The sequence below is a fragment of the Pipistrellus hanaki genome (assembly GCF_964339955.1).
Source record: "Pipistrellus hanaki genome assembly, chromosome: 11".
Classification (NCBI taxonomy): Eukaryota; Metazoa; Chordata; class Mammalia; order Chiroptera; family Vespertilionidae; genus Pipistrellus; species Pipistrellus hanaki.
Window position 1 is genome coordinate 26,020,910 of NC_140513.1, and position 24,359 is coordinate 26,045,268.

At 52.6% G+C, this 24,359-nt stretch overlaps 1 protein-coding gene across 8 annotated transcripts; it reads right to left on the reverse strand.

Annotated features, from left to right (window-relative positions):
• Positions 1-67: 67 nt before the first annotated feature.
• On the reverse strand, positions 68-23,673 carry TMEM8B (transmembrane protein 8B). Of its 8 annotated transcripts, none has more exons than XM_084898170.1 (13): positions 22,503-23,673; positions 18,003-18,192; positions 17,416-17,623; positions 11,121-11,245; positions 10,515-10,783; positions 9,595-9,920; positions 6,910-7,003; positions 6,610-6,733; positions 6,321-6,463; positions 5,984-6,162; positions 1,451-1,597; positions 1,202-1,318; positions 68-960 (listed from the first exon to the last, which is right to left on the reverse strand). In XM_084898170.1, the coding sequence occupies exons 1-13, from the start codon at positions 22,927-22,929 to the stop codon at positions 325-327; spliced, it is 2,985 nt and encodes a 994-aa protein (XP_084754296.1). In that variant the 5' UTR covers positions 22,930-23,673; the 3' UTR covers positions 68-324. The 8 variants fall into 8 exon arrangements, with proteins under 8 accessions (XP_084754296.1, XP_084754295.1, XP_084754297.1 ...); XM_084898169.1 differs by having other exon boundaries at positions 11,121-11,254; XM_084898171.1 differs by having other exon boundaries at positions 68-964; positions 11,121-11,254.
• Positions 23,674-24,359: the final 686 nt, after the last annotated feature.

Consider the following 24,359-nt stretch of genomic DNA (forward strand, 5'->3'; position numbering starts at 1 on the left):
ATCTCCTCAGGGTCCCTCTTTCCCTCCCCTCCCCACACATTTGGCCCCAGAAAAATAGGCACCACAGAACCAGCAAATACTTCATTGGAGACACACCAGGCTCCACCTGCATCAACTCAAGATACCAGCTTTAGTCCCAGTTCCTGCTTGTCCCCTCCCAGCACAGCTCAGCACAGATGCTGCTTCTGGGAAGGAGTCCTGAGGCCAGAGTTGCTGAGCTGCTGGAAGATCTGGAGACTCAGTTTCCCCAAAATGGACTCCACTTCCTCAGGAATGATGCCATGTCCTTGGAGGCTCTGTCTCCGCAGGAAGGAATCCGTGTCCTCAGGAGGGCTCCATATCCCTGGGAGGGGCTCCACGCCTTAGGAGGGACTGCTGGTCCTGAGGGGCCCTGAGGCCCTGCACAGGCCACAGCCCTGAAACTCTCAATGGACGCAGGATGGCTCCAATCTTCAGGAAGTGTGCCAGGTCCCTGGAAGAGTTCCACGTCAAGGAAGACAACAAATCCTCGAGAAACACAACTTGTCTCTCGTCCCTGGGAAAGCTCCGCACCGCCTGGAAAAACCCAGGAGGGCGCTTTGCATTCTGGGAAGGGTTCATGTTCCAAGCACCAGACTCCAAGTCCCTCTCAGCTGGTACAGATACTGCTGACAGGGGCCCCTCCTGGGCCCACAAGGCCCAGCTCCTCCTGCTCATTGATGCACAGCTGGTAACCGCAGCCCCGGGCCCGAGCTCCAGGTGGAACCTGGTGGTCAGTCTTGGCACGAGGGGGCAGCAAGAAGCCCACACTGCCAGCGATGAGCATATGCCAGATGCTGTGAATGTAGAAGTAGTTGTCTCGTGTCTCCACAAAAGCATAGAGTAGGATGGCACTGCCTGCAATAAGGCTGCCAGGGCACAGGTAGAAAAGCCAGCGGCGCCACGTGGGTGGGTAGCAGTGCCGACGGCGGACGCTGCGTACTGTCTAGGGGAGGCAGAGAAGTGGGGTTCAGGAATGGGAGGCCCTGGAACCCAAGTCAGAGCCAGTCACTCTCAGGCTTCCCCTGAGCCATGGTTGTGACAGGAAGGTACCTAAGACTAGGATGGGCATCATGAGCTCAACAGTGATGGTGACAGGGTCTTAGCCCACCTCAAATTGGGGACCAGATTCCCAGGGCCCTGAACCCGAGGATGCCCCACCCAAAGCTCTCCCCACCCTTACCCAGGCTGTCGCCAAGATCCCCAGGGCGAAGAGACTGGGTCCAAGTAGGTTCCAGAGTCCATGCCGGTCAAGCTGCAGAGCCATGGACAGCAGCATAGCCCCCAGCAAATACAGCACCTAGAGAAAGAGGACTCTAGGGGCCGGGCCAGGATGGAGAGAAGCATTGGCAATGCCCTCAGGGAGGGGTTGGGAATGAATTTCAAGTAGACTTTAGCTATGATTGTCCCCCAGGGCCCAAGCTGGACTGACCTGCTTGACCACAGGCTGTAAACGAGCCATGGCAATGACAGTGACCCACACGGACATTAAGGAGCCCAGGAAATCACAAAACTGTAGCACATCGTAGTCCATGATGCAGAAAACCACAATGCCTGGCTGGTCACAGGCATGATAGAACTGGAGAAAGAAATGACAGGCGTTGAGAGAACTGGGGGAGAGGTCCGGGTCTACAAAACAGAAGAGAGAGGCCACTGGGTGGTGATGTGCTGCTGCTGGAGAAGCAGAGGTCAGAGGTCAGATGTGGGAAATGCCCCACTCCCCACTCCTGAGAAAACAGGCCAGGGAGGCCCGTTCTGCCTCATAAGCTGCATGTAACTGGCATCCCTGACCTTCAACCTCACCTTCCTGACCTTCCCGCTTCTGGAGTGTGCTGTGGAGAACATCAGGCCAGGGAGGTCCAGGTCTTTCAAGCTGAGGCCAATCCTTTCCCATTTCCTCGTGCTTGCTGTAGGTCTCATCTACAGTCCTCACCCTCAACCCAAGCTCTGGGGCTAGACTCTGGCCAACCGAGACCTCGAGCCTCCTAGCATGTTAGCATGTTCGAGCCTCTCCTGATAGTTCAGGCTGAGTCTGACGCCCTAACTGGCCTCTTCATTACCTCCTACCCAGTGCCATGGAGGACACAGTGAGAAAAGAGGCAGACCCTACAGCCATGGAGAAGAGCATGGTCTTCACACCATGGGGAACAATGTGGGCATGAGACAGTGTCCAGCTCTCCTTCACTGTGGGGAACACAGCAGATGGGGGATTGAGATTCAGAGAGGGGTGCAGGGAACAAGTGATATTGTATCAAGCTATCCAGGGCACCTCAATGAAAGGTCACGGTCTACCATCAGCCCCTCTTCATCTGTGGTCCCCATCCCTGTGCCTCTCTGGGATGTGCTATCACAGCCTCTGACATCCTATGTCACCTTAATGTGAAAGGTTACCTAGGAGTTACCTGAGTTCTCTTTGTCTTGGAACTTTTGCTGTCACTTTTCTCTAAACTTCTTACAAAATTTGAGCCAAAACCGGTTTGGCCTGCGGAGTGAAGGGTCCCGGGTTCGATTCCGGTCAAGGGCATGTACCTTGGTTGCGGGCACATCCCCAATAGAGGGTGTGCAAGAGGCAGCTGATCGATGTTTCTAACTCTCTATCCCTCTCTCTTCCTCTCTGTGAAAAATCAATAAAATATACATATTTTTTAAATTATATTATTTGAGTATTTATTAAAGCCAAACACGAAAAACATGTATGGTTGTAAGAATATCTTTGGTACAAAGGTGATGGGAACACATATCCCTCTGAGGATTTCTGTCATTTGCCCATGAGCCCACCCAAAAAAAGACACTGGACAGAGCTCTGAGGAAAACAGCTCCAGACCGAGAGCAAACACCGCAGCAGCATGCTCACTCCTCCCACCTCCTGACAAAATCCTCGCTCCATCCGAAAGAATGGGTCGTGATAGTGATGGAAGCAGGGTTAAGACGCTAGAATTGAAGAGAAAGGTTTTGACCTATGTAAACCTGATCAAAAGCAACCATTGGAGCTGAGCTTAAGGCATGTCAGGATATTTTAAGGGATCAAAAAAGTTTAAGATCTCTGTGAATCAGCCCTCTGGAAGCCATGGCTATTGAAGGCATCTCTTGAAAGGAGAAACAAGTTGGTGTAGTTCCCGGGGTTGGACTGAAACACATCAGGATGAACTGAAGCTGGGGCGCGAGGGTTAAGTGCTATGGCATCTAACGGTGGCTTTTGAAGTGTCTTGCTCGTTGACAAAAGGGACCCTTGAGGTACTGCTTTCAGCCCAGGCCAGTTTCTTCATCATTCTATTGAAAGGCAATCCTAAGTCACAGGGCTGTGAATCTCAAAGAGCAGTAGCCTCACAGACCTTGGTCAGACAGGTCTCCAGGCCCTCCAGAGGCATGGCCTTGGGCGAGGGAAGAGGGCAGAGATATCCAGTCCACAGCTGAGAAAAGACAGAGCTGAGCAACATCACATGTTGTTCCTTCACTGGCAGTAACAGGGTTTCTTGAACTTCTGGGAAGAATGGAAATGGGAGAACCTAGTCTGCTGTTTGAATGAGTTAGAGTTGAGATCAAGAAGGTGGAGATAAGGTCAGATGATTTAGGAGGGGAAAGCACTCTTTCCCAAACTCTTATATATTTTACATTTTAAGTATTTTACATATTTACATTTTACACTTTTAACTCCTGAAGAACAAATCTAATGTCTGCTCCTATGTTCTGGATAAGCATTTATTGCACTACTACCAAGTGTAGGCTGTCCTGGATTTGAAGACAGAGAAGACTGTCATCTACTATCCTGGCACTGTGACCTACAACATGCCTAATGGGTCCTTAGACGAAGGCTGCTTAGGAACAGAATAATCTAAACCAAGTAAAGAATGGGAGAAGAGGAACAACAGGGAACCTGGCTGGGAGAACTGGGAGACCAGTAGCTCTGCATTTGGCCCATGTAGGAAAGGACAGGAGTTATAGCACGACTTCAGGCAATACCTCAGAGCCAGTATATTTTTCTTAACCTTTTGCTATTGCCTTATTTCAGAAAGTAGAAGTTCTGTATGTGGTGCCAGGCACTTCAGGCTCCCCGTGTTTCATTTGCCATTCTATCCAGGAAATGAGGAGTCATCGGAACTGAGCGCTCTGGAGACAATACCCGGGGTGCCTGTGCAAAATGCAGAGCACGTGGCTCTCCCCCGCATGCTCCAGCTCCTGCTACACTTCGGCTCTCTTCCTAACTGTGAATCACATTAGATCAGCACGCAGCCAAGAGTGGGCTGGCGGAACAGCTGCTGCTGGAGGATTTGGTGAGCAACAGTATAAGGGCATCTGGCAATAAAAGCAGAGAAACAGTGTCTAATATAAAAATAGAACGAGGCACTGTCAGAGCAGGTCTAAAAAGGGGGGCAGGAAAGCAAAACAGAATGTGCTCTCTACACGGCATGGATCAGGCCACTCTTCCATATCTGTGGATGAACGTCCTAGGAGGGCCCTAGGTATGACGTGACCCTCAGTGGCAGGACATTCCCCCCACCCCTTTCTCCTAAGTGATAAGTAGGGCTTTTTAAAAATATTTTTTCATTGATTTCAGAGAGGAAGGGAGAGCAAAAGACATAGAAACATCAATGATGAGAGAGAATCATTGATCGGCTGCCTCCTGCATGCCCCCACTTGAAATTGAGCTTGCAACTTGGATATATGCCCTGACGAGGAATCAAACCATGACCTCCTGGTTCATAAGTCAATGCTCATCCCCTGAGTCATGCCGACCAGGCAGTATATTTTTTTAATTTGGACATATGTCTGATCTATAATGTTGGACAAAAGAGATGCACCTATTGGTTACTGTGCTATCTTTGTTGCCAAGACATGAGGAGAGTCTGAATCCATCTAAGATTTTTCTGTAGTGCTCATAGGCAGACACATGTCACAAGACACCACGAGCCCAGAGATGAGATGGAAAGATCCCTAGATGCAGAACTTGGGAGGGGAGGGAGTCTAATGGAAGTTAAGTCACTTTAGGAGACTCACTCCTCTACCTTCCCTTAGAATATCTGTGATGCACGCTTGTAATATGAATTTTTATGATTATGAAAGAATGGAAAGGCACAGAGAAGATACTGTGGAGATTCTATAATGGGAGGAGAGGGGTTTAAAGCTAAATTAATCTTCATCAAAATATGCTCCTTTTGGGGAGGGGATGTGTGGGAGCGAGGGAGAGGGGCAAAAAAAAATCAATAAAATATGTAAATAAATAAATAAATAAATAAATATGCTCCTTTGGGCTGGGATTTATATGACACTGCCACTTCCCATCAGGCCTCAGAACACAGTTGAATCGGTAAAGTTTCTTAGGATTCTAATAGCCAGACGTTTCTATCAGTTACCCAATTATAGATTCCCCTGCCTTCCTAAAGTCCCCATGATAATTAAAGGAAGCCATGGCTACTAAATGGGGAGATACCTTTTCATAATATAAAAAAGAACGTGCTCACGTGGTGGAAGTCCCCAGTGCGATGGAGAACATGGACACTGTATAGCTAGCCCTCACATCATGAAAGGAGGTGAGGAAAGTGACTCTCCATGTAGAAATCCAGGTGACAGTGCAGGCCTCCTGCCCCAGGCAGCCCTCTCCCGGGGAAGGCACCATCTCATACTGCAGAACAGTTCCGTGGCCAGCGTACTGAGGTAGAGGCCCCTGCGCCCGCAGAGTGCACAGGCAGGGTGCGAGACAACTAGAGACCCACAAAGTCTGCAGCCGCCGGCCGTTGGTTACTTTCAGTTACAAACTGGCTTGTTCATGGATCCCAGCGTGCCTTACAAAAATGAGCGTATTCTACGCGTACCATGATATGAAAAGGTAGGGAGGCGCTGCTACCGAAGACAGTGAACTGGAGACATCCTCGATGATAAAGGCACAGACATCCCAAAGCAGGGGAGAACACGGGGAACATGAAGACCCTCCCCCACCACTGGGGTAAACACTGACGCCGTCACATACCGTGGAGAAGAACATGGTGAAGGTGTAGACAGCGGCTTCCAGAACGTATCTGCTCCGAATGGCCAGGACCACGGGCGGCACAAACATGAGGTTGCTCAGGCAGAGCAGCAGCGTGGACAGCAGCTGGAACCCGTAGGTGAGCGCATCCTCGCTGTCGGTGCAGCCCCAGCCCCGCCACCCTGCGGGCGGGAAGGCACAGGGTGGGTAGGGAGGCGGCAGGCCCTTCTGCGGGGCCTCTGGCGAAGCCCTGCGCCAGGCCAGGGGAGGGTGGTCTTCCCCAGCACCCCCTCCCGCCCCTCCAAACCCGGCCCGGCCCTGGCCGCCGCCCCGCGCTCACCGGCCTTGCACTCGCAGGCGGCGTACAGGTAGTTGTGCGTGCGCAGCAGCTTGCACTGGCCGTTCGGCCCGCAGTCGTCCACGCAGGGCGACAGGAAGGCGCGCAGCCGCACCTCGGCCGTGGCGTTCCGGCACCACACGAACCTGCACGGTCACGGGGGTCACGGGGGTTACGGGGGTCACGGGGGTCACGGGGGTCACGGGGGTCACGGGGGTCACGGGGGTCACGGGGGTCACGGGCCACCTCCCGCCCCGCCCACGGCCCCGCCACGGCCCTCCGCGCCGCTCACCGGGGCCCCGCCCCGCACAGGGAGCGGAGGCTCAGGAACCACGTCCCGGTCTGTGGGAACGGGATTCGCAGCCGGGCCACTCGGGACGTGGAGCTGACGGAGAGGAGAAAGCCAGCAAGGGACTCTGGGAGGGGGGAGAGGGGTCAGGGGTCAGGAAGGAAAGGTCAACGTGGGGTCACCACGTAAAGAATCCTCATTCACCTGCAACCGCCTACTTCCCCGAGACCTTCCTTCCTCCGTGCCATCCCCCGCCCCTCGGGACTACCAGCCCTCTCTCCTTCCCCCACTCCTCATCCTCACCTTTGGAGCAGGTCACTGCTGCATCCCCCAGACTCAAGGGCACCTCGTGAGTCAGGCATCCAAACACGGTCACGTTTTCCTGGCGCAGGGAGCTCTGGGGAAGGGTGTGGAGATGAAGCTATCCCTCCCACCAGGACCGACCACCACCCATCAGCCCAGACTCCTGCACCTGTTAATCCACCCTCCCCCTCCACCACCACCACCACCACCACCACCACCACCACCACCTAAACTCCGCCAGGCCCTCGCTGGACCTCACATTCCTGCAGGTACTCTCAACGCCAAAGCCAATCTCTCCTCCCTTTTGAGAACACAAAACCTTGGGAAACACCAAATTTCCCACATCAGAGATGCTTCAAAGACTGATGAACAGACAAGGCCCCATTCTGAATCCTTTGGGCAGAATTGTTAGGCTGTTCAGGCTAAAGAGAATACCCCCTGTTTTCAATCGTATCTAGCTTTTTTGGGGGGGGGAAGAGGAGCTGTCGCTGGACATAGAAAGTAGTTGTGAACAAAGGCAACTGTAAGATTTCAATCATCTTCACCTCTTCACTGGGGCCTGAAGGCAGGAGGCATGTAAAGAAATGCACTCTTCCTCAGGTGCAATGATCAGGTACTCCTGGGTGTAATAGAATGCCTGAGGGGTTAAATGTAGCAGCCTGGGTGGGATTAAAAGAAACCAGATATCCATAGGAGTAAATGCAAAGGATTGTCTAAAGGAATAAAGGCAGCAGGTTGCCATAAGCTCACCTCCAGAAGGATTTGAGGCAGCTTATTAAATACATAATGAGAGGATAAAATCAATGCATGAGGGAAATTGAATACTCAAGATAGAACAATAAAATTTGCTCCCAAATGTGGACCATATATTTGATGCTGACTTCCAAGCAACCAAAGCAAAGAAGGAAACATGGTGAGTGATCAGATGTGTAAGTCCATCAGGTAAAGATTAGTCAGAGGCCCAGCAGAGTAAATGGACAAGAATGCAGAGAGGGACAGGCTAAGGGGCTGCCTGGGACTGGGCCTCTATTCCCAGGATACTGAGGAAGAACAGTATGGGTGCAGCCGGTCTAGGTCAAATCAAGGCTTCACTGTCATTGCCCAAAGGCATGGCAATAACAAATAAACATACAGTGTTTAGTCAGAACAGAGTCAAACAGAATTTGAGTATAAAAATAAGGAGCATCTTCAAGTTGAAGAATCAGCTCTGTCCTGACCAGCAGGAACACCTGAAAGTTCTGACCTAAGTACCATAACAGACCACATCAAGCCACAGACCAAATCTCAGGTCGGTTCATAGGAAAATGGTCCCCGCCCCAGAGCTGGGGGATAGTAGAATTAATTAAAAGGATCCCTGGCTGAGGGATCCTTATTGGATCAATGCTAACCTAAGAGAGCTGCTAATGGCCTGACACAGGACTCTGTCCTCAGCCCAGTCTTACCCAATGCTGAAAATAATGACTAAGAGGCACCGAAGGCTGGCTTTTCAAGTGTGTGAGTTCCATACTGGAGAAAGCCCAAGATCCAAACCAGTATCATTAGGCAGTGCCTCAAAGATGAACGTAAGTTCTTCCATTGGGGTTAAAAAGTTCACTGCAAAAATATGAGCTGGGAATTGCCAGTAGGTCACATGATCCCCATGCTCAGGGCACAAAATATGTATGCCCCTTGGTTACAATTAGATAAATAAGAAGTTAATATGGGAAAGGACTGGGAAGATACACACCAAAAGACTAAGCAGTTATTTTATGAGAATGTCTTCCTCTATTTTCCAAAGCTTTTACATGTGATTCTATTATTTCTGTAATTAAAAAGTAAATGAATAAAATTGTTTTTGAAGAAAATAAGAAGGAAGGAAAGGAAAAAGACCCAGAGATCTTTATTCACCCCAAACCCCAGGTGATCAGTGTGGTGCTGGAGCAGAAGAGGTAATATAATCACAGTCTGCACACACACCCTGGTCAGACCACCTCAGACCATTTATTTCAGAGACATGTTGACCAGAGGTTTGACCAAAGAAGACAGCAGAGGATGGAGGGAGGTCTAAGATGATGATATTTTCAGCTTTGAGAAGGTTGAGGGGCATCTGAAGGGATGCTAAAATAGGACAGGGCTATAACAAATGCACCACACTAATACAAGATGTGAATAATTAGGGAGATTGTGTGGGGACATGGAAACTCTCTGTACTTTCCACTCAATTTTTCTATAACACGCCCTGAAAAAATCAAGTCTATGAATTTTTTTTTTTAAGGACTGGGATAGATTCACTAAAATATAGCTCCTGGGGCAAAACAAAGATCATATCCTAAAAATCCACAGAGGTTGGTTTGCATGGAATGTCAAGACTGCCATTAGCAACTGGAGCTGTCTAAACATGGCCTCTGCAGGTGAACTCCCCGTCACAGGAGATATGCAAGAAAGTGAACACTGATAGAGAGAGGCCCTTAGTAAGTGGGCGATTCAGTTACAAAACTACAGAAATCTGGACCATTCTGAATTGCCCTGGCTGACCCAACCCATTCACAGTAGAGTCAATACCCAGGGCATGTTTGTTGATCAGAATTAGGCTGATATCGTCTCTAATCTTAAAGCTGGGTAAAAGCAACCTGCACAGTCTTCCACACCTGCCACCTTCTTTTTCAAGTTCCCCATAGGGGCAGCCTCCCCCTCTCCACAAAGTACCGCATTGAGATGGAGCTCCAGGCTAAGGACACCTCCACTGTCCAGCACCGGCAGCAGCCTCAGGCCAAACACAGCAGGGCGCTCAGGGGGCAGGGCCACGCTGGGGCCGAAGAAGATGTAGAAGTGGACGGAGAAGGTGTCCAGCTCATTGCGCAGCGTCGGGCGCACTGGCCAGCAGTGCTCAGGTGGAGACGTGGCCCCGGGCTCTTCCACGGGGGCACCAAGCGATGGTGGCTCTAGGGGCAGTGGTTGGTTGCCCAGTGACTGGGGCATGTTCATGGCAGCTCCAGGGGCCAGGGCACGGGTCAGGCTGGGCTTTGGGCACTCTGTGGGGCAAAGGAAATCAGAGCTGAGGCCTGTCACCCTCACAGCCCTTCGGCCCCACCACAAACCAGATCTGAGCCAGACAGGATTTGACAAGGGTGGGAGGGGTGAGAACTAGAATTACATGTCCCTTGGGAGTATGCGGCATCCGGGGTCACAGTAAAGGGCCCAGGGCCTTCCTAGTGGTCACAGCTAATAGAATGTCATGTTGGAGGGGATCAAGGTCAGCTCTCCCTCCTGAAGGACACTGTTGGAACAGATGACTGCCCTCTCACTGACTTGCATGGGCTTTTGCAAGGCCAATTCCCAGAGGTCCTAGCTGTCCTTGCCTACCCTGGGAACGGAAAGACAGATTAAATTAAGGAGAACAATCAGGTCCCTTAGTGAGTCCTAAGTGGTGGGAAAATTATCTGAAGGCTTTCCAATGACTTTAAGCTCCAAGTGGAAGGGCTTCAGGGAGTGTGAAGGAGCCTGGGTGGGGTCAGGAAGATTGTAGGGAGATGGCAGAGGGGTAATGGACACAGCACCATGCCTGCCTCCTCCCAATCACAGATGTCAACACAAGCTGGGTGGCTGGGGCAGATGTGGCTTCTGACCTTGCAACCGCACACACAGCTGGAAGCGGACGGTCCTGCCAGAGCCCCGGGATGGTGTCTCCACACGCACGTAGACCCAGCGGCCCCAAGGGGGCAGTGCTAGCTCCAGCTGGCATACCGAGGCACCTCCACATGCCACAGAGCTCGAGTTGTGCAGGGGTGGGGCCTTGGGGCGTAGGCGAAGTGTCAGGGGGCAGGCGGATGCCCCTCGGCCCCCCACACACACCAACTGTGCTGAAACCCTGTAAGTGAAGCTGGGCACAAAGACCCTGGGCAGAGGAGAGTTTGGGGGTAAGAAAACACAGGGTACGGACAGGAGAGAGGGACACCAGAATGAGGGAAACACTGGGCAGAAGGGGACAAGGAGGTGCTGGGGACACGGGAATGGGAGGCCCTTTCAGATCCTCCTCTCCGTGCTGGGAGAGAGGGAGGCAGGAGTCCAACCCACCCTGGGGGCTCTGGAGGCCCAGCAGTCCAGGGTGGCCCGGGGGACAGCAGGAACAGGCAGATAGGCTTAGAGGCCAAGAGAAGCCTGTTCCCTGTTTGAGGTCAGGGAAGGAAGAAGGAAAGGGCCAGGTTTTGGGGGAGGAGGGGGATTCAACTTACTTGAATAGGGCTGAGTGATTGTGGGGGGAGAGGGTTTGCTCCGAGGGACGGCCAGGCACCAGCACAGCAACGTCCAGTAAACGCCGGACAATCAGCTGCGGCTGAAGGAGGTACTGACACTCATCCTGGAGACCCTAAGACAAAAGCAGGGGTGGCAGGGGGAGAGACAGCAAGGGTGCTGCTAAAGCAAGGTGAACAGAAATGGCAGATGGGGGAACACCTCTGGCTCCTGCTTCCAGGGCAGTGACTGAGGTCTCTAAGTTCTGGGTCCTTCCCGCTGGACTAGCTCTGTCCTTCCTAGATCTGCGGATCTGCTGTGATCCCCTCAGCCTTGGCTGAAGTTTGGCATTCAAATCCAGGCCCTTCTGACAATCAGGCCCAGCCTGCTCCTCCTGCAATCTAACCCGTCCTCCTGAGCATTCCTGAACAGCCCCTCAAGGCAATTCAAACCACCCCAAGCCCTCAGGAACTTACAACACTGGCTCTCTTTGGGCATTGTAAAGCTCTATAAAGGCCTCCAATCCAACCTCTTCCTCCTTCCTCTCCCCCCGCCCCCCCAATGTGCATCTTTAATTTCCTTTATTCCCCGCCTGCCCTTTCCAAGTACTTGTCCATGCTCTGCTTTAATACCCCCAGGGAAGGGCCACTCTTTAGCTCCAGGCAACTTGAGAATAGTAACCTGATCCTATTTTGGTTTCCCCAGGCACAGAGCCCAATAGGAAGTGTGCACCTCGCAGATGAGTTTGCTAGAATCAGTGAAGAAATGAATCAACACAGCTGAGGGCAGCTCTGGCGTTCATGAAGCCTTATGTCTCCCCTCCCACTGCTTCGTCTCAAGGTGCATCTGCTTCTTCCGCTCAGGCTAGAGAACAGCCACATCTCCCTGCTCTTCTGGATCAGACCCCCAGCCCTTCTCTCCTCAGCTGACACCACCCCTGACCCACCCAGCCTCAGCACTCTTCGGCGAACACCAGTCCAGTTTACTCCAGTCCCTTCTCTGCCGCGTTTGCAGCTATCTAAGCCCTGCCAGTGGAGCGGTTCAGGGGAGGAGGTGCCTCCTGAATAGGGCTCTCTGGCCTTCTGAGAGCAGAGGACCTTGTGCAGCCCAATAAAGTAGAGGCCGCTGTTCACGTACATGTTTATTCTGACCGAGACATAGCTCTAAATCTTGTTCCGAGACAGAAGCCCCAGGCTCTGACATGCCCCTGAGTTCCACACCATGGAACAAGCCAGCCACAGAGTTCCAGCAAAGCTGGAAGGAGGCCCTGAAGGATGCAAGGCCAGAAACCCCATTACCCTCCGCCTGGAATGATGCAAAAAACATCACTGCAACCCCAATGCCTCCCACACCACCTGGCAAACACTAGATGCTAAAAAAAATATCTGCTGAGTTAAAGAACGAAGATAAAAAATAGCATACCTAAAAAAAAAGGAGTATGCCTTCAAGGAGTTCCTAAATCCCTCATTTCTCAGGGACTGCAATCTCTGCTTATCCAAAGCAAATGTCCCTCATCTTTGGTATCAAACCTTAAGGACCAGAACTACTAGCACAAGTGATTTTATCAACACCATGTCCCATGACAGGAATCACCCACAGCAATCTTGTGGTGAATGATCCCCACGGTGGGCGCCCATGCTCGGAAGGTGGCCCATTTCCTTGTGGGACAGTTTAGGGGAAGAAAAACTGCTCCATATATTGCTTGCTAGTGGCTTAACTGAAGGATCAGTGGACATACCGCAATGGTTAAGGTGTGCTCCTGCCTTACACTGTGTAAGTCCAATACCCCTCCTTATTGTAAGAGGAGCATTCAGTGGCGACCAGGGAAGGTGCAGAGATTCAGCGACCTTCTCCCTGTGATGGGGCTAGTGAAAGGGCACCAGAATGAAAGTCCTCAAGAACAGCCAAGGCAAAAGCCAAGTGAGAGTCCACACTGAGTCAACATCAGCAATCATGGAAGGAACTGGGACAAAGCCTGGAAACTTGGGAAACCAAGAGGGCCAAAAGTGAGAAGTGGTGTGGGAAAGAAGCTGGAACAGAACACCCTAGATTGATTCCTAGAGCAGTAGTCGGCAAACTCACTAGTCAACAGAGCCAAATATCAACCAAATATCAACAGTATCGCGACTGAAATTTCTTTTGAGAGCCAAATTTTTTAAACTTAAACTTCTAGCGCCACTTCTTCAAAATAGACTCACCCAAGACGTGGTATTTTGTGGAAGAGCCACACTCAAGGGGCCAAAGAGCTGCATGTGGCTCACGAGCCGCAGTTTGCCGACCACAGTCCTAGACTGTCCAGGTATGGCTGAGCCGGGTTTCTTTGGAAAGGCCTAAGCAGGGTGGCCAGTTCCAGGCTCTGGATGGGGCTTGCAGACTGAAGGGGCCCCAAAACCACTTGGCCTTCTTCGTGAGAATATCCCAGTACCCAGTACATGTCAGTCCCTGACCCACTGTCGGTCAGCAGTAGTCAACATGTACGTAAATGAGTGCTGGACAGAGTACAAGGGGCAAGAGTGGACGCAGGGAAACCACTTAAAAGGTTACTGGGGTGGCCCAGGAGAAAGCTGAGGGCAGGTGTGCTAAGAGTGGAAACAGAAGTAGATGCATAAAGGACATGCTTTTAGAAGAAGAGTCAATGAGACTTTTCTTTTGGAAGTGAGTGTAGAGAAGTGGCGGGAGGGGGGCGGGGAGAAGAATCAAGTCTGACATCTAAATTTGGAGCTTGAGTAGTCAGTGAATGGCAGTGCCATTTACTGAGAAGAAGACTAAATAAAGGAAAGACTTGGACTAGGAGAAGTGAAATGGGAACTAAAGAGACTTTTGCTTTGGCTTTATTTTAATTTGTTCAGGCTAAGTCTGAGACATTTCTGAGATTTCTAATCGAAGATGTCAAGTAAGCAGGTGGGTATAAAGCCTGAGATTCAAAGAAATTAGGACTCACTGAGTACATTTGGAAGGCATTAAATTATAGGTGGTACTTGAAACTATTGTGCTGGAGATACCTAACAGGAAATAGATAATAAGAAAGGAGTTGTCCCAGGACCAAGCATGGAAGCCCACAATATGCTTGATCAAGCAGAGAAGACACCAGGAAAAGAGGCAGAGAAGGAGTGGGCAGTGGGCAGGAGGAAAACCAGGAGAGTTCTGTGAGGGCCAAGAGAAGAGTCCTTCAAGAAGGGAAGAGTGATATAAGGAACTGATTAACAGCTGGTTACTAGTTAACTCTGGAGAGGGGAAGAGGGAACTGAAAGGGAGACAAGGGAAGAGGAAGACTTACTTTTCACTGCCTTTTGTACCTTTCGAATGTTGTACCAGGTGCACTTATTACCTATTCAAAACACAAACAAAACAGTTGAGGAGGAGGAAGAGCAGAATGAGCGCTGTTAGCAGATTTTAACCTCTTCAGTTGAGATACTGAGCCATGTTTCATCCTAGTTGATGGATTCAACCAAATCCTTTCATCTGTACAATCTGCTTATCTGGCTTCCTTATCATGGTTTTCATTATTTTACTTGCTGTCATTTACTTTCAAATCTTAGACTGGGGAGAGAAAGCATCCAAGGAGAACTGTGCCCCAGATATTTTGGAGAACTTTCCCCTAATGAGCCATTTGGGTGCCAGATGTTACCCACAGTTCAAAGGCCAGCCCCTTAGGGCAGACTGGCAGCTGGGCATCACAGGATGAACACATGTTCCGAGATAGGAAAGGCAAGGAGATGGAGGGCATGGGTCAAGATGGAAGAGCTTGATAGAAAGAGGAGAGGAAAGGAGGAGAAATGAGATCAGTTTTGGACAACATGAGTTTGAGAAGATGGCAGAAGGGCAACAAAAATTTGCCATACCCCCACTATGTGCCAGGTTCTGTGCTGGGTGCTGGGAATAGAGTGGTGAATAACACAGATACATTGGCTAGCAGAAGTGTGGGACCAGAGCTCAGGACAGTGGCCTGGGCCAGATAAGTCACTTCCCTTTAACAACTTCCTAAGGTTTTCTATCACTCCCAGGATAAAGTTCAAACTTCGTGATCTGGCCTCTGCTCGTCCTTTCCTCTCCCTTACCTGTCCCAACAACCACCCAACACTGAACCACTACAGTTCTCAACCTTCAGCCCATGCTATATCCACCCTGCAATGCCTTTCCTTGCCTTCTCAACTTCAGGTCTCACCTTCTAACAGTTTCCTAAGACCACCTCTAAGTTAGCCATCTCTCCTTTGTCCTCTCAAAACACCTCTTATATCTCACTACCTCTTTATCTGTGTCCCAAGGCCTGGGACAAAGCAAGCACTCAAGGACTAAGGTCTAAAGGGAGGTCTGAGCTTACCCCCAAAGCTAAAAAGGGTCCTCTAAACAGCCCTGCCTTCTTATTGCTAGGACTTTTCAGTCCCCACCCAAGGATATACCTGAACCCATATTACTTCCTGTGTTGGCCAAGCCTCATAGGAAGTCAAGACCTGGAATAAGGAAAAAGCAACTTGAGAAGATGGAGCCCTGAAGAAATATTCTGGATAATCCACCCACAGGCTAGAATCTAGAGAATTAACCAAAAAACTTAAAGAATCCTTAGTAAGATTCCTAAAGGAGACAAATTCTCAGAGGGACTACAAAGACGATCCTTTCTTCCCATCCCCACCCCTTGAGCTTCTAGAACAGGCCTAACTGAAGAGCTACATCTCTCATGGTGCCCAGGTCTGCTGCCATTCATAGGCAAGGTGTAACTGTGCCCTCCTCTTTCTAATCTCACCACACTCCAGAGTGTTATGCTGGCTAGGGCTCCAGTTTGCAGTAGCAAGTCCCCCACACCCCATTGCTTTATCTAGTTGCAAATGGGTATGTCAACCAAACCTGGTTGTGACCTCTCCTAACTAGGCTTCAGCTCCCGTAATATCAACCCTGGCCTAGGTCCCTATTTCCTCCTGACCACCCAGAAAAGTTTTGGGATAACTAGAGCAGAGCTTCAGAAAGATTTTCCCTGCTAGTCCTCGCAAAGAGAGTCCAGGAACAGAGTTAGGATCAGGAACTGGCTCTTTGGAATTTGACCAAAGACCTAAGACAGTCCTCCAAATAGAATAACCCTTCGTTCTGATAAGAGTCAAGACCTACCTAGAACCCAGAGCCATTTCCAGCCGAGCGCCCAACATGCTCTCATCCAGAGGGCTCCCAGACCTTGACGGGAAGTTCTCCTGTACATCTCTCTTAGGAAAACAGACATTCCGTCAGCCCTAGTTCCCATTCTGAAAACAGCAGTGCCAGTACACATGTCCCTGTGGGATTCTCAGCTCACTCAGCTACAGTAGGAGGAAGAAAAGTGAGTCTACCACAGCCACAGAGCCCCTTCCGTCAAGGATCTCAGCCTGGAGAGGTATCTCCAGATCAAATCTTCACCTGATTGGAAATTTATGTCCCTCTCAATTCTCAATGGCCAAACCCAGATAGCTTTCATGTTCTTTAGCATCCTGTTCTTTAAATCCTCTCTCTGCTCATGCTCAGTCCTTACCACTGGCCCACACACACATGGCCATCCCACTCTTGACAATGACCAGCTTATCACACCCTCCAACAGGAGTAAGAAAACTACAGATCCTTTCACTACAAGAGGGAAGCCTGCCCCCCACCCGGGAGCGGCAGGAAAACTGTGGCATTTCCTTCCACTCCAGACCGGCTGGGAAAAGCATTCTGACCTTTGAACATACACTTCAGATGTTAACCACCTCTGCTCTATGAAATCAGTTCAGGTATTAGGAGGAAAGGGAGGAGGCAGCCGTCTGGATGGACACCAGCTGCCCAAAGCCTGCTTTTCACAGGAAGGCCCTCCCTGCCCCAGAGTGTTCTTGCACGGTCTTCCAGTGGGTGTGGGAGCTGAAATAGGATAGGAGAGGAACGCATTCTCCCAGATGGACTGACTGGGCTGTAGCCTACAAGAGTCGGAAGGGCTATCTTGCATTTGTGGTGCAGCATTTGACTTGTCCCCAGCTGGCTTCTGATCACCTCGATTAACCTTGCACCTTCCCATAGGAAGGGACACTACTCTGCAGTGCCGGGGCCTCTCGCTGATGGCAGACTCTGAACTTTCCTTTCCGCTTACGTGGACCCACATGTCCTCCTAAGGTTCCCAAACTGCCTCATACAAATCTTGGCCCACCCCCTGACCTGCTGACCTCCAACTAGGGCCCATCCCAGCCACCCTCATGCAGTTTCCCACCCTGGAGCAAGGCTGGTGTCCCAGGGAACCGTGAGGGGGGTTCAGCAAAGATGGAGAAGCAGCTCCGCCCCCTCCCGCCCTAGACAACATCAACCCACCTTGACAGAGATGTGGCCGTGGGCCTGGGGAAGGTGGGCAGCCAGGAACCAGTCCCCGGGTAAGGGGCTGCTGACGTTAAAGATGCCTGACGTGCGGTTGGGCAGTGTCCAGCTGAGGGTCAGTGAGAAAACCCCAGGCACAGCCGTGTCCCCTGGGAAGTGTGTGTGCAGGGGATTGATGACGGGGGGTGCCCCGGACCGGAAATACCTGGGGACCAGAATGAGGAGAGGAGGAAAGCAGGCAATGAGGTGGGAGATGAGAAATGGGGAAAAGAAAGGAGAACAGTCACTCATCACCTGCAAATAAGTAGATTGCCCCTATACTGATACATACAACAAAGTAGATCCAGGTCAGGGGTCGGCATGGAGGGGGTAAAAGGTCAGCTCAGGCACTCACACAGTCGCACTTTGGTCTCGAAGAAATCATGAAACAGAGGTCTTGGCCCTCACTCAGTCATACTGCAACCTCAACAAGGGTCAGGGGTCAGGGGTCAGGGTCAAGAGATCAGTTTAGACACTCATAAAGTAACACTTTAGTTTGGGAAGAGGTTAGAAGTGAGGGTCAGGAGGTTGGCTCAGACACTCACACAGTCACACTTTGGTCTGGGCAATGGTCCCCGAAGGACCCCCCCTGCTCCTTGAAGATGATGAGGTTCCAAACAGCCAGGAATGTGTCCTCAGGAACATGGAAGTGGAAGAGCTCGGTGCTGGCAAAGGAGCGGAAAGGACTCAGCTTGCGGGGTGAGCAGGTGGAGTAATCGGTCAGGAAGAGGCCTCCTGGGGAGCAGGCGAGAAAGAAAGGGGCAGGTAGGACAGAGGGCATTTCCATTAAGCAGCAGGCACACCAGTCTTCCTCACCAACAGCACCAACTCAACCAATGTTCTGCTCTGAGACAGGAGCTGGGTCTCATGCTGCCCTAACCATCATCTGCTTTACTCTTTACAAAGACCTTGAAAAAATGACCTGCTTTTATAGATAAGGGAACTGAGGCTTAACCCTACATCTGTATACGTCCCAAACCAGGGCCCTTTATATGACCCCACAGCTCCCCTCACTTAGGAGTCATTGTTCCTATGTTACCCAGCCTAACAAAACAGAGGTGTGGACAGCGAGCATGCAAGTGTGTGTGTGTTGGCACGGCTCTTAGGCCACTGCGCTGGCTGGAACTCCACCTGTGGGGCTTGGGAGTCAGCATGAAACTGTGTAACTTCCCTGTTTATTTTCTTCCCCCTTCAGTTCCCCTGTGGTCAGGAGCAGTAAAAACCCTCAGAAGCTTCACAAGAGCTGCCTGTGTACCCGCTCAGGACAGGAGGGGGGAGGGGGAAGTGTGGTGAGTCTGCGAGGGGCCTGCTTGGGTGGCGGAGGCAAGGACAGGAGCTGGCAGGCCACCACCAAAGCCCCTGGGAGAGGAGGAAAGGGAGTCACCGGGCCCTCTAGGGCTCAGAATAAGCAGCCAGAGGGGCTTCCCAGAGGGAGCCCCAGGGAGGCAGTCACTGGTGACCTAGTGGAATCTCAAACCTCTTGGGAATTACTCACAGGCTGGGCAGGAGGAGCGGGGAGGGTCATCTCTAAATGAAATGCTAAGATACCTGATCGTGGCTGTTAGGAGCAAAGCCAAGGTGAATGGGAAAGTCTGGTGTCAGCAGCCAGGACTGCTATAATAGTGAAAATAACCCAGTAGCTCAGCTGGATAGCACAGTCCCAAATGGCAGGCAAAGTTCTGGGGAATCTGACAGCCTGGAGACAAGTCTAGTCCCAGAGAAGGCCCGAAGATGCCTCTAAGACAGGTGAGGAGGTTAGGAAATCACAGCTTCAGGGACAGGGTGGGGGTGGGGCGCCTGAAGCAGTTTTCAGTCAAATAGGAAATACCCACAGGGCTTACCTAGTCTGACAATCTCCCTCTCTGGAAATGGGAGATTTAACTCCAAAAATGAGGTATTTGCAATAACAGAGAAAGTGGCATCTGGGGAAAGGAGGCGGCTGAAGGAGGCACCCTGGTTAAGATTAGCCCCACTGAGTGCAGCAACTTCCAGAGTCACCCTGCAGAGGAGTGGAGGCCATGGTTACACTCAAGGACTAGTCTGCCCAGTTCAGACCACTTGATCAGTCTCTACTGCCAGCGAGGAAGACGTGCCACCTTGCAAGCTGAGCGCTGCCCAGGAACCAGAGGCTCACCGAGCAGCACTGAGAGAGCAGTGGCACTGTATCTAAGAGGGATGAAGGGAAATGAACCAGCTATGGGGAAGATATGTTTCCTAGGGTCCTGGCTTTGACAGCGGGAAGGCAAAAAGCCAAGAACTGAACAGCCTCATCTCCTGTCACAAGAAAGCAGAGCTCTGGAGCACCCTCTGCTGGGGGCAGGGAGGCTTCTCCTCCCCAAACCTGGAACCGTGAAACGAGCCACTGCTATTCTTAGGAAGAAATCTTGGCCAGGCCCCAGAGCAGACCCTCTGAGAGCTGCTCATGAAAAACAGCTAATGATCTTGGGGAAACAACAGACAAACGAGCACACAGAGCCGCAGTGATTCCAACGAACATGGCATGTCCCCGTTCACTCCGAGCTTTGCTCTGGGGCTGCTTTCACCCAGGCCCACAGAGCTGGGTCCCACAGGAAGCATGAGTAAGGTCCCAGGCCAGCTCAGGTGAATCCTGATGGCCCAGTACTTCCCAATGGAGCTCCGAGGATTCTCCTCCACCACCTGAAACACACACACACACACACACACACACACACACACACACACACAGGCTAAGGCTGGCCTGCTAATGACAGCAGTAGGTAGGAAAAAAGGGTCACTTTCTGGAATGGCAAGGCCTGACGGGGTTATGCAAATGCAGTCAGCTGCGCCCAAGGCCCAGGAGACTCAGGTGGTACCTTCCATTCCTGAAATGAGATTGAAGCCAACAATGAGCATTTATATGGAGACCGACTGTGCTGCTATGGTCCTGTGACACTGGCAGCCCCTCCTCAAGCAAAGTGCATCACGCCCACTGGGACCTGGTCACAGGGCGCTCCTGCAGGGCCGGCCACGGTGGCCAAGGCGGTGACTGTCAGCAGCACGAAGGGCACCCCTGCCTGCAGCCAGGCCGTGCAGCACTCTTTCCCAACTTCATTACCATTCTCCCCAAACCGCCTAAGCCTGCTTCCGGACAATCACGCTGAAATCCCCATCTCCCCACTTCCTACGGCTCTGTGGCTGTCAGCCAGCCTCCTCCCGAGGCAGCGCCTGCTTGCCCACTGAGCTCCGGAACAAAGAAGCCATGATGACAAAAATGAAAGCTATGAATTGGGCTCAGCGGTAGGGACTCCCCCTCACCCAAACTGGAAAACTGGCCCGGCTACTACCTTCCTTCAAGGAGTCGGGCTGGGGCAGGTGGATTCCCTGTGTGTGTGTTATAAGAGGCATCCGAACAGGAAAGTTGTCAGCCCATCGGGAAGCTAACACTTCAGTGTTCTGTCTGCAGGAGCAGGTCGAGCTGAAGAGGACATGCGTGGGCCACAACACACACCCTCCCCGCGCACAGGAACTTAAGACACTCAGCAGACACACAGGCTCGCTTGCACCCCATGCAACGTACACGCGCCTTCCCTCACCAACGCACAATCACATACATGCACACAATCATGTGCACACAGCATTCCCACAGATCCCTCAGGTACACACTCAGACGTGTAAGCGTCCAGACACCAGTGATCTTGGGGCAGTGACCTTTGGCATGCATTCATCTCCTCATGTTTGTACGTTGAACCAGGTCCCCAGAGCTCACTGAAACCCACCCCCCAGCCCCAGCTACTTTGTTAGTGATCCGTGCCAAAGACTCTCTCCGGCACATCTCTATCCTATCTAGAGGGCTCCCTCCCTTTTTCCCGAGGAAGCTGGGGTTTGGGGCATGAAGACCATAGTCATCTTTATGGCACAACCCCTCTGACCAGGACCCCTCTCCTCCTCCCACATCCCACCTGTTAAGAAGTTGGATCTGTCTTATCCAAATCACCTTCTGGCTGGATGGGAGCCCTGGGCTGACAACTGGCACATGAGGAAGAGTTTGTGATGAAGGACAGACTGTGCTTTGAGCCTTTCCCCACCTGGGTTTGTTTTCCTATTAGGCACAGATTGCAGTGGGGGGAAAAACTAGTGTGGGGTAGTAATTAGGAAACTTTTTCCTAGCCCCAATACTGCCATTTACGAGCCGTATGACCTGGAGCAAATTGCTCCCCCGCTGAGCCTCAGTTTCCCCATCTGTAAAATGGCCTTGAGTTTCAACCCTGCTCTAAAAGTGTAAGGAATTGCCCAACCGGTTTGGCTCAGTGGATAGAGCATCGGCCTGTGGACCAAAGAGTCCTGGGTTCAATTCCAGACAAGGGGGCACATACCTTGGTTGCAGGCTCCTCCCCGGCCCGGGCCTTGGTGGGGGCGAGAGGAGGGGTGTGCAGGAGGCAACCAATTGATGTGTTTTTCTCGCACACTGTAGTTTCTCTCTGTCTTTCCCTCTCTCTTCCATGCTCTCTAAAAAGATCAATGGAAAAATATCCTCAGGTGAGGATTAATAAAAACAAACAAAAAAGTGTCAGGAATTATTCCTAGCACTTGGGAACAAAACTCATTACAAGAAGAAAACTCGTTATAATGGCAACGAACCCATGTCCACCTGTTTGCTACATGTTACTTTTCAAAACTGCTCTTTTAACCCTGTTTTCATGCCTACCGTCTCAAAGGTTTAGGCTCACTCTTCCCGACACTGGACTAGAGGCTGTCCGGTGTGGGAACAGGTCTCTCCCACCGAACTTTAGAGCAGGACCAAGACTTCCTTGGAAAAGCCAAGTGTCAACCTGGGTCAGAACGGACCCCAGGGATGGAACCTTGGTGTCTCTGTCCTAGGACCTGCTGAGCCTCAGAGAGTCCGAGGGATCTGCTTACCCTCCCCACTCCCCTCAGATGTGTAAGGAACTCTCTGCTCCCTAATTCTCCCCATTTCTTCCCCAATGATCTAGTCACCCAGGCCCCCCTCTCCCAAATCCCGCCCAGGCCGCCCCTCCCTGCCAGAACCCCATCCCTGCCTCAGTCCTCGCTGCTTCTGCACTCACCAGCCCCTGGGCCAAGGACAGAAAACAGCAACAGCAGCAACAGGGCTGGTGGCAGCTGGAGCCCGGACCTGAGCCGGGGCTGGGAGAGGGGCCGGGGGTGAGGGAGAGGAGTAGGTGGTGGGAGAGAGGTGGGTTCACACAGAGAAGCGGGCAAAGGCTGAGAGAATGGGCTGGGCCGGGCTGGGCACGGGAGCTTGAAAGGGGCCGGCGGGTGGGATAGAAGGAGACACTGTGGTGGGGACTGGAGTAATAAGGGCAGGGTTTGGGCCCTGGGCTTAAGCAAACACTGGGGCTGGGATTGGGACCGGGGTGGGGCTGGCATTGGTGACAGGAGCTGGAACCAGGGCAGAGGAGGGAATGGGGGCCCGGCCAGGGCCTGGGTCCGAGGCTGGAGGGGGGGCCTGGGTTGGGACCTGGACCTGGGCATTCGCTGGTGTCCGGGCCGGCGACTGGAACCTATTTGGCAAGCGGGCCGGGGCAGAGGCCTGGGCCCGGAGCGGGATGCTGGGACCAGAGGCCGGGACCGGGGCGGGGGCGGGGGCGGGGCCGGACGGCCGGCGCGGCGCTCGCAGAGCTGACCCGCCGCTCCGCTCCCCACCCCCGGGGGCGGCCTCGGCGTCCTCGCGGGCCCGGGGCGGGCAGCCGGGGACCGGGCAGGAGGGGAGGCCTGGGCGACTCCGGGCGGCGCGGAGCCGGCGATCAGCAGGCCCCGCGGCGGCCGCGGGCTGACGTGATGGCGCCCCGCCCCTCTGTCGGCGCGATTGGTCCCGGCTGGGCTCCGAGGACAGACTCCGCCCAGCCCAGCCTCCCGTCCCCGCCACCGGCCCCCGGCCCCCGGCCCCCGGCCCCCAGGATCCTCGCAGACCCCACGGGCCGCCCCACAGACAGCTCATCGGAACCCCGCAGAGACCCTCCCAAACCCGGACGCGCACGATGTCCCCACGGAGGTCCGCCATCCTACCCGGAGCCTCTCCGGAGAGCCCGCCGGCCCCGCCGGGCGCGGTGCTGCCAGCCCTCCGGGGAGAGTGACCTCGCCCCCCGGAGACCAGGCTGCTGCTGACGCCGACTGTGAGGGTTCCATTGCCCTGGCGACGGACCCCTTCTCCTCCGGCCTGGGTTCCAGAGGCTTCAATCAAGGCTCCCGGCCCGCCCTGGTTCCCCTCGTCCCTCCCCCTCCCAGCCTTCCCCACATCTGGCCAGGCGCTCACCTCTCCGGGCGGCACAGGCACCCTGCAGCCGGGTTCCATCCACAACCAAGAGCCTTCCCTCTCTCGGGGCTCACACGTCCCACGCCCAGCTCCAGGCTAGAGCCTGACCCAAGGACTTGTAAAAGCCAAGCCAAAGCCCAAAAGTATGTAGTCTCCAATGTCCACCTCTAAACCTTCAGCCCGTTTCCTTCCTAGCACCTCTGTCCCTTCCCACCTCAGTGCAACCCACTCCCATTCTCTGCTTGTCATCCTTCTCCCCCTTCTGCTTTCCCTTCCTCTCTCTCTTCCCATCCCCTGGTTCTCCACCCAGCCCCCAGCCCTTTTTCTTCTTGCCCAAGTCTAGTCGTCTTACTCCCCACCATCCTACCTTTCCCCTGCTTCCTGTCCCAAACTTGCCCTTTGGAAAGGCCTTTGATGAGTTTAAGGGATATATTTAGTATCTCAGGAGCGTGGGGGGGAGGGGCCTGCGGGGAGGAACAAATGCAGGAAAAGTTAAGGCTGGAATCCTTAGGTACTGTTGCAAATGACAGGCCTTGGCTATCGGGGCCAAGAAAGTTGGACTTAATCCTTAGACTAAGTCAATGAGTATTTTTTAAAATAAATTTTTATTGATTTTAGAGAGGAAGGTAGAGAGAGAGGGATATTTTCT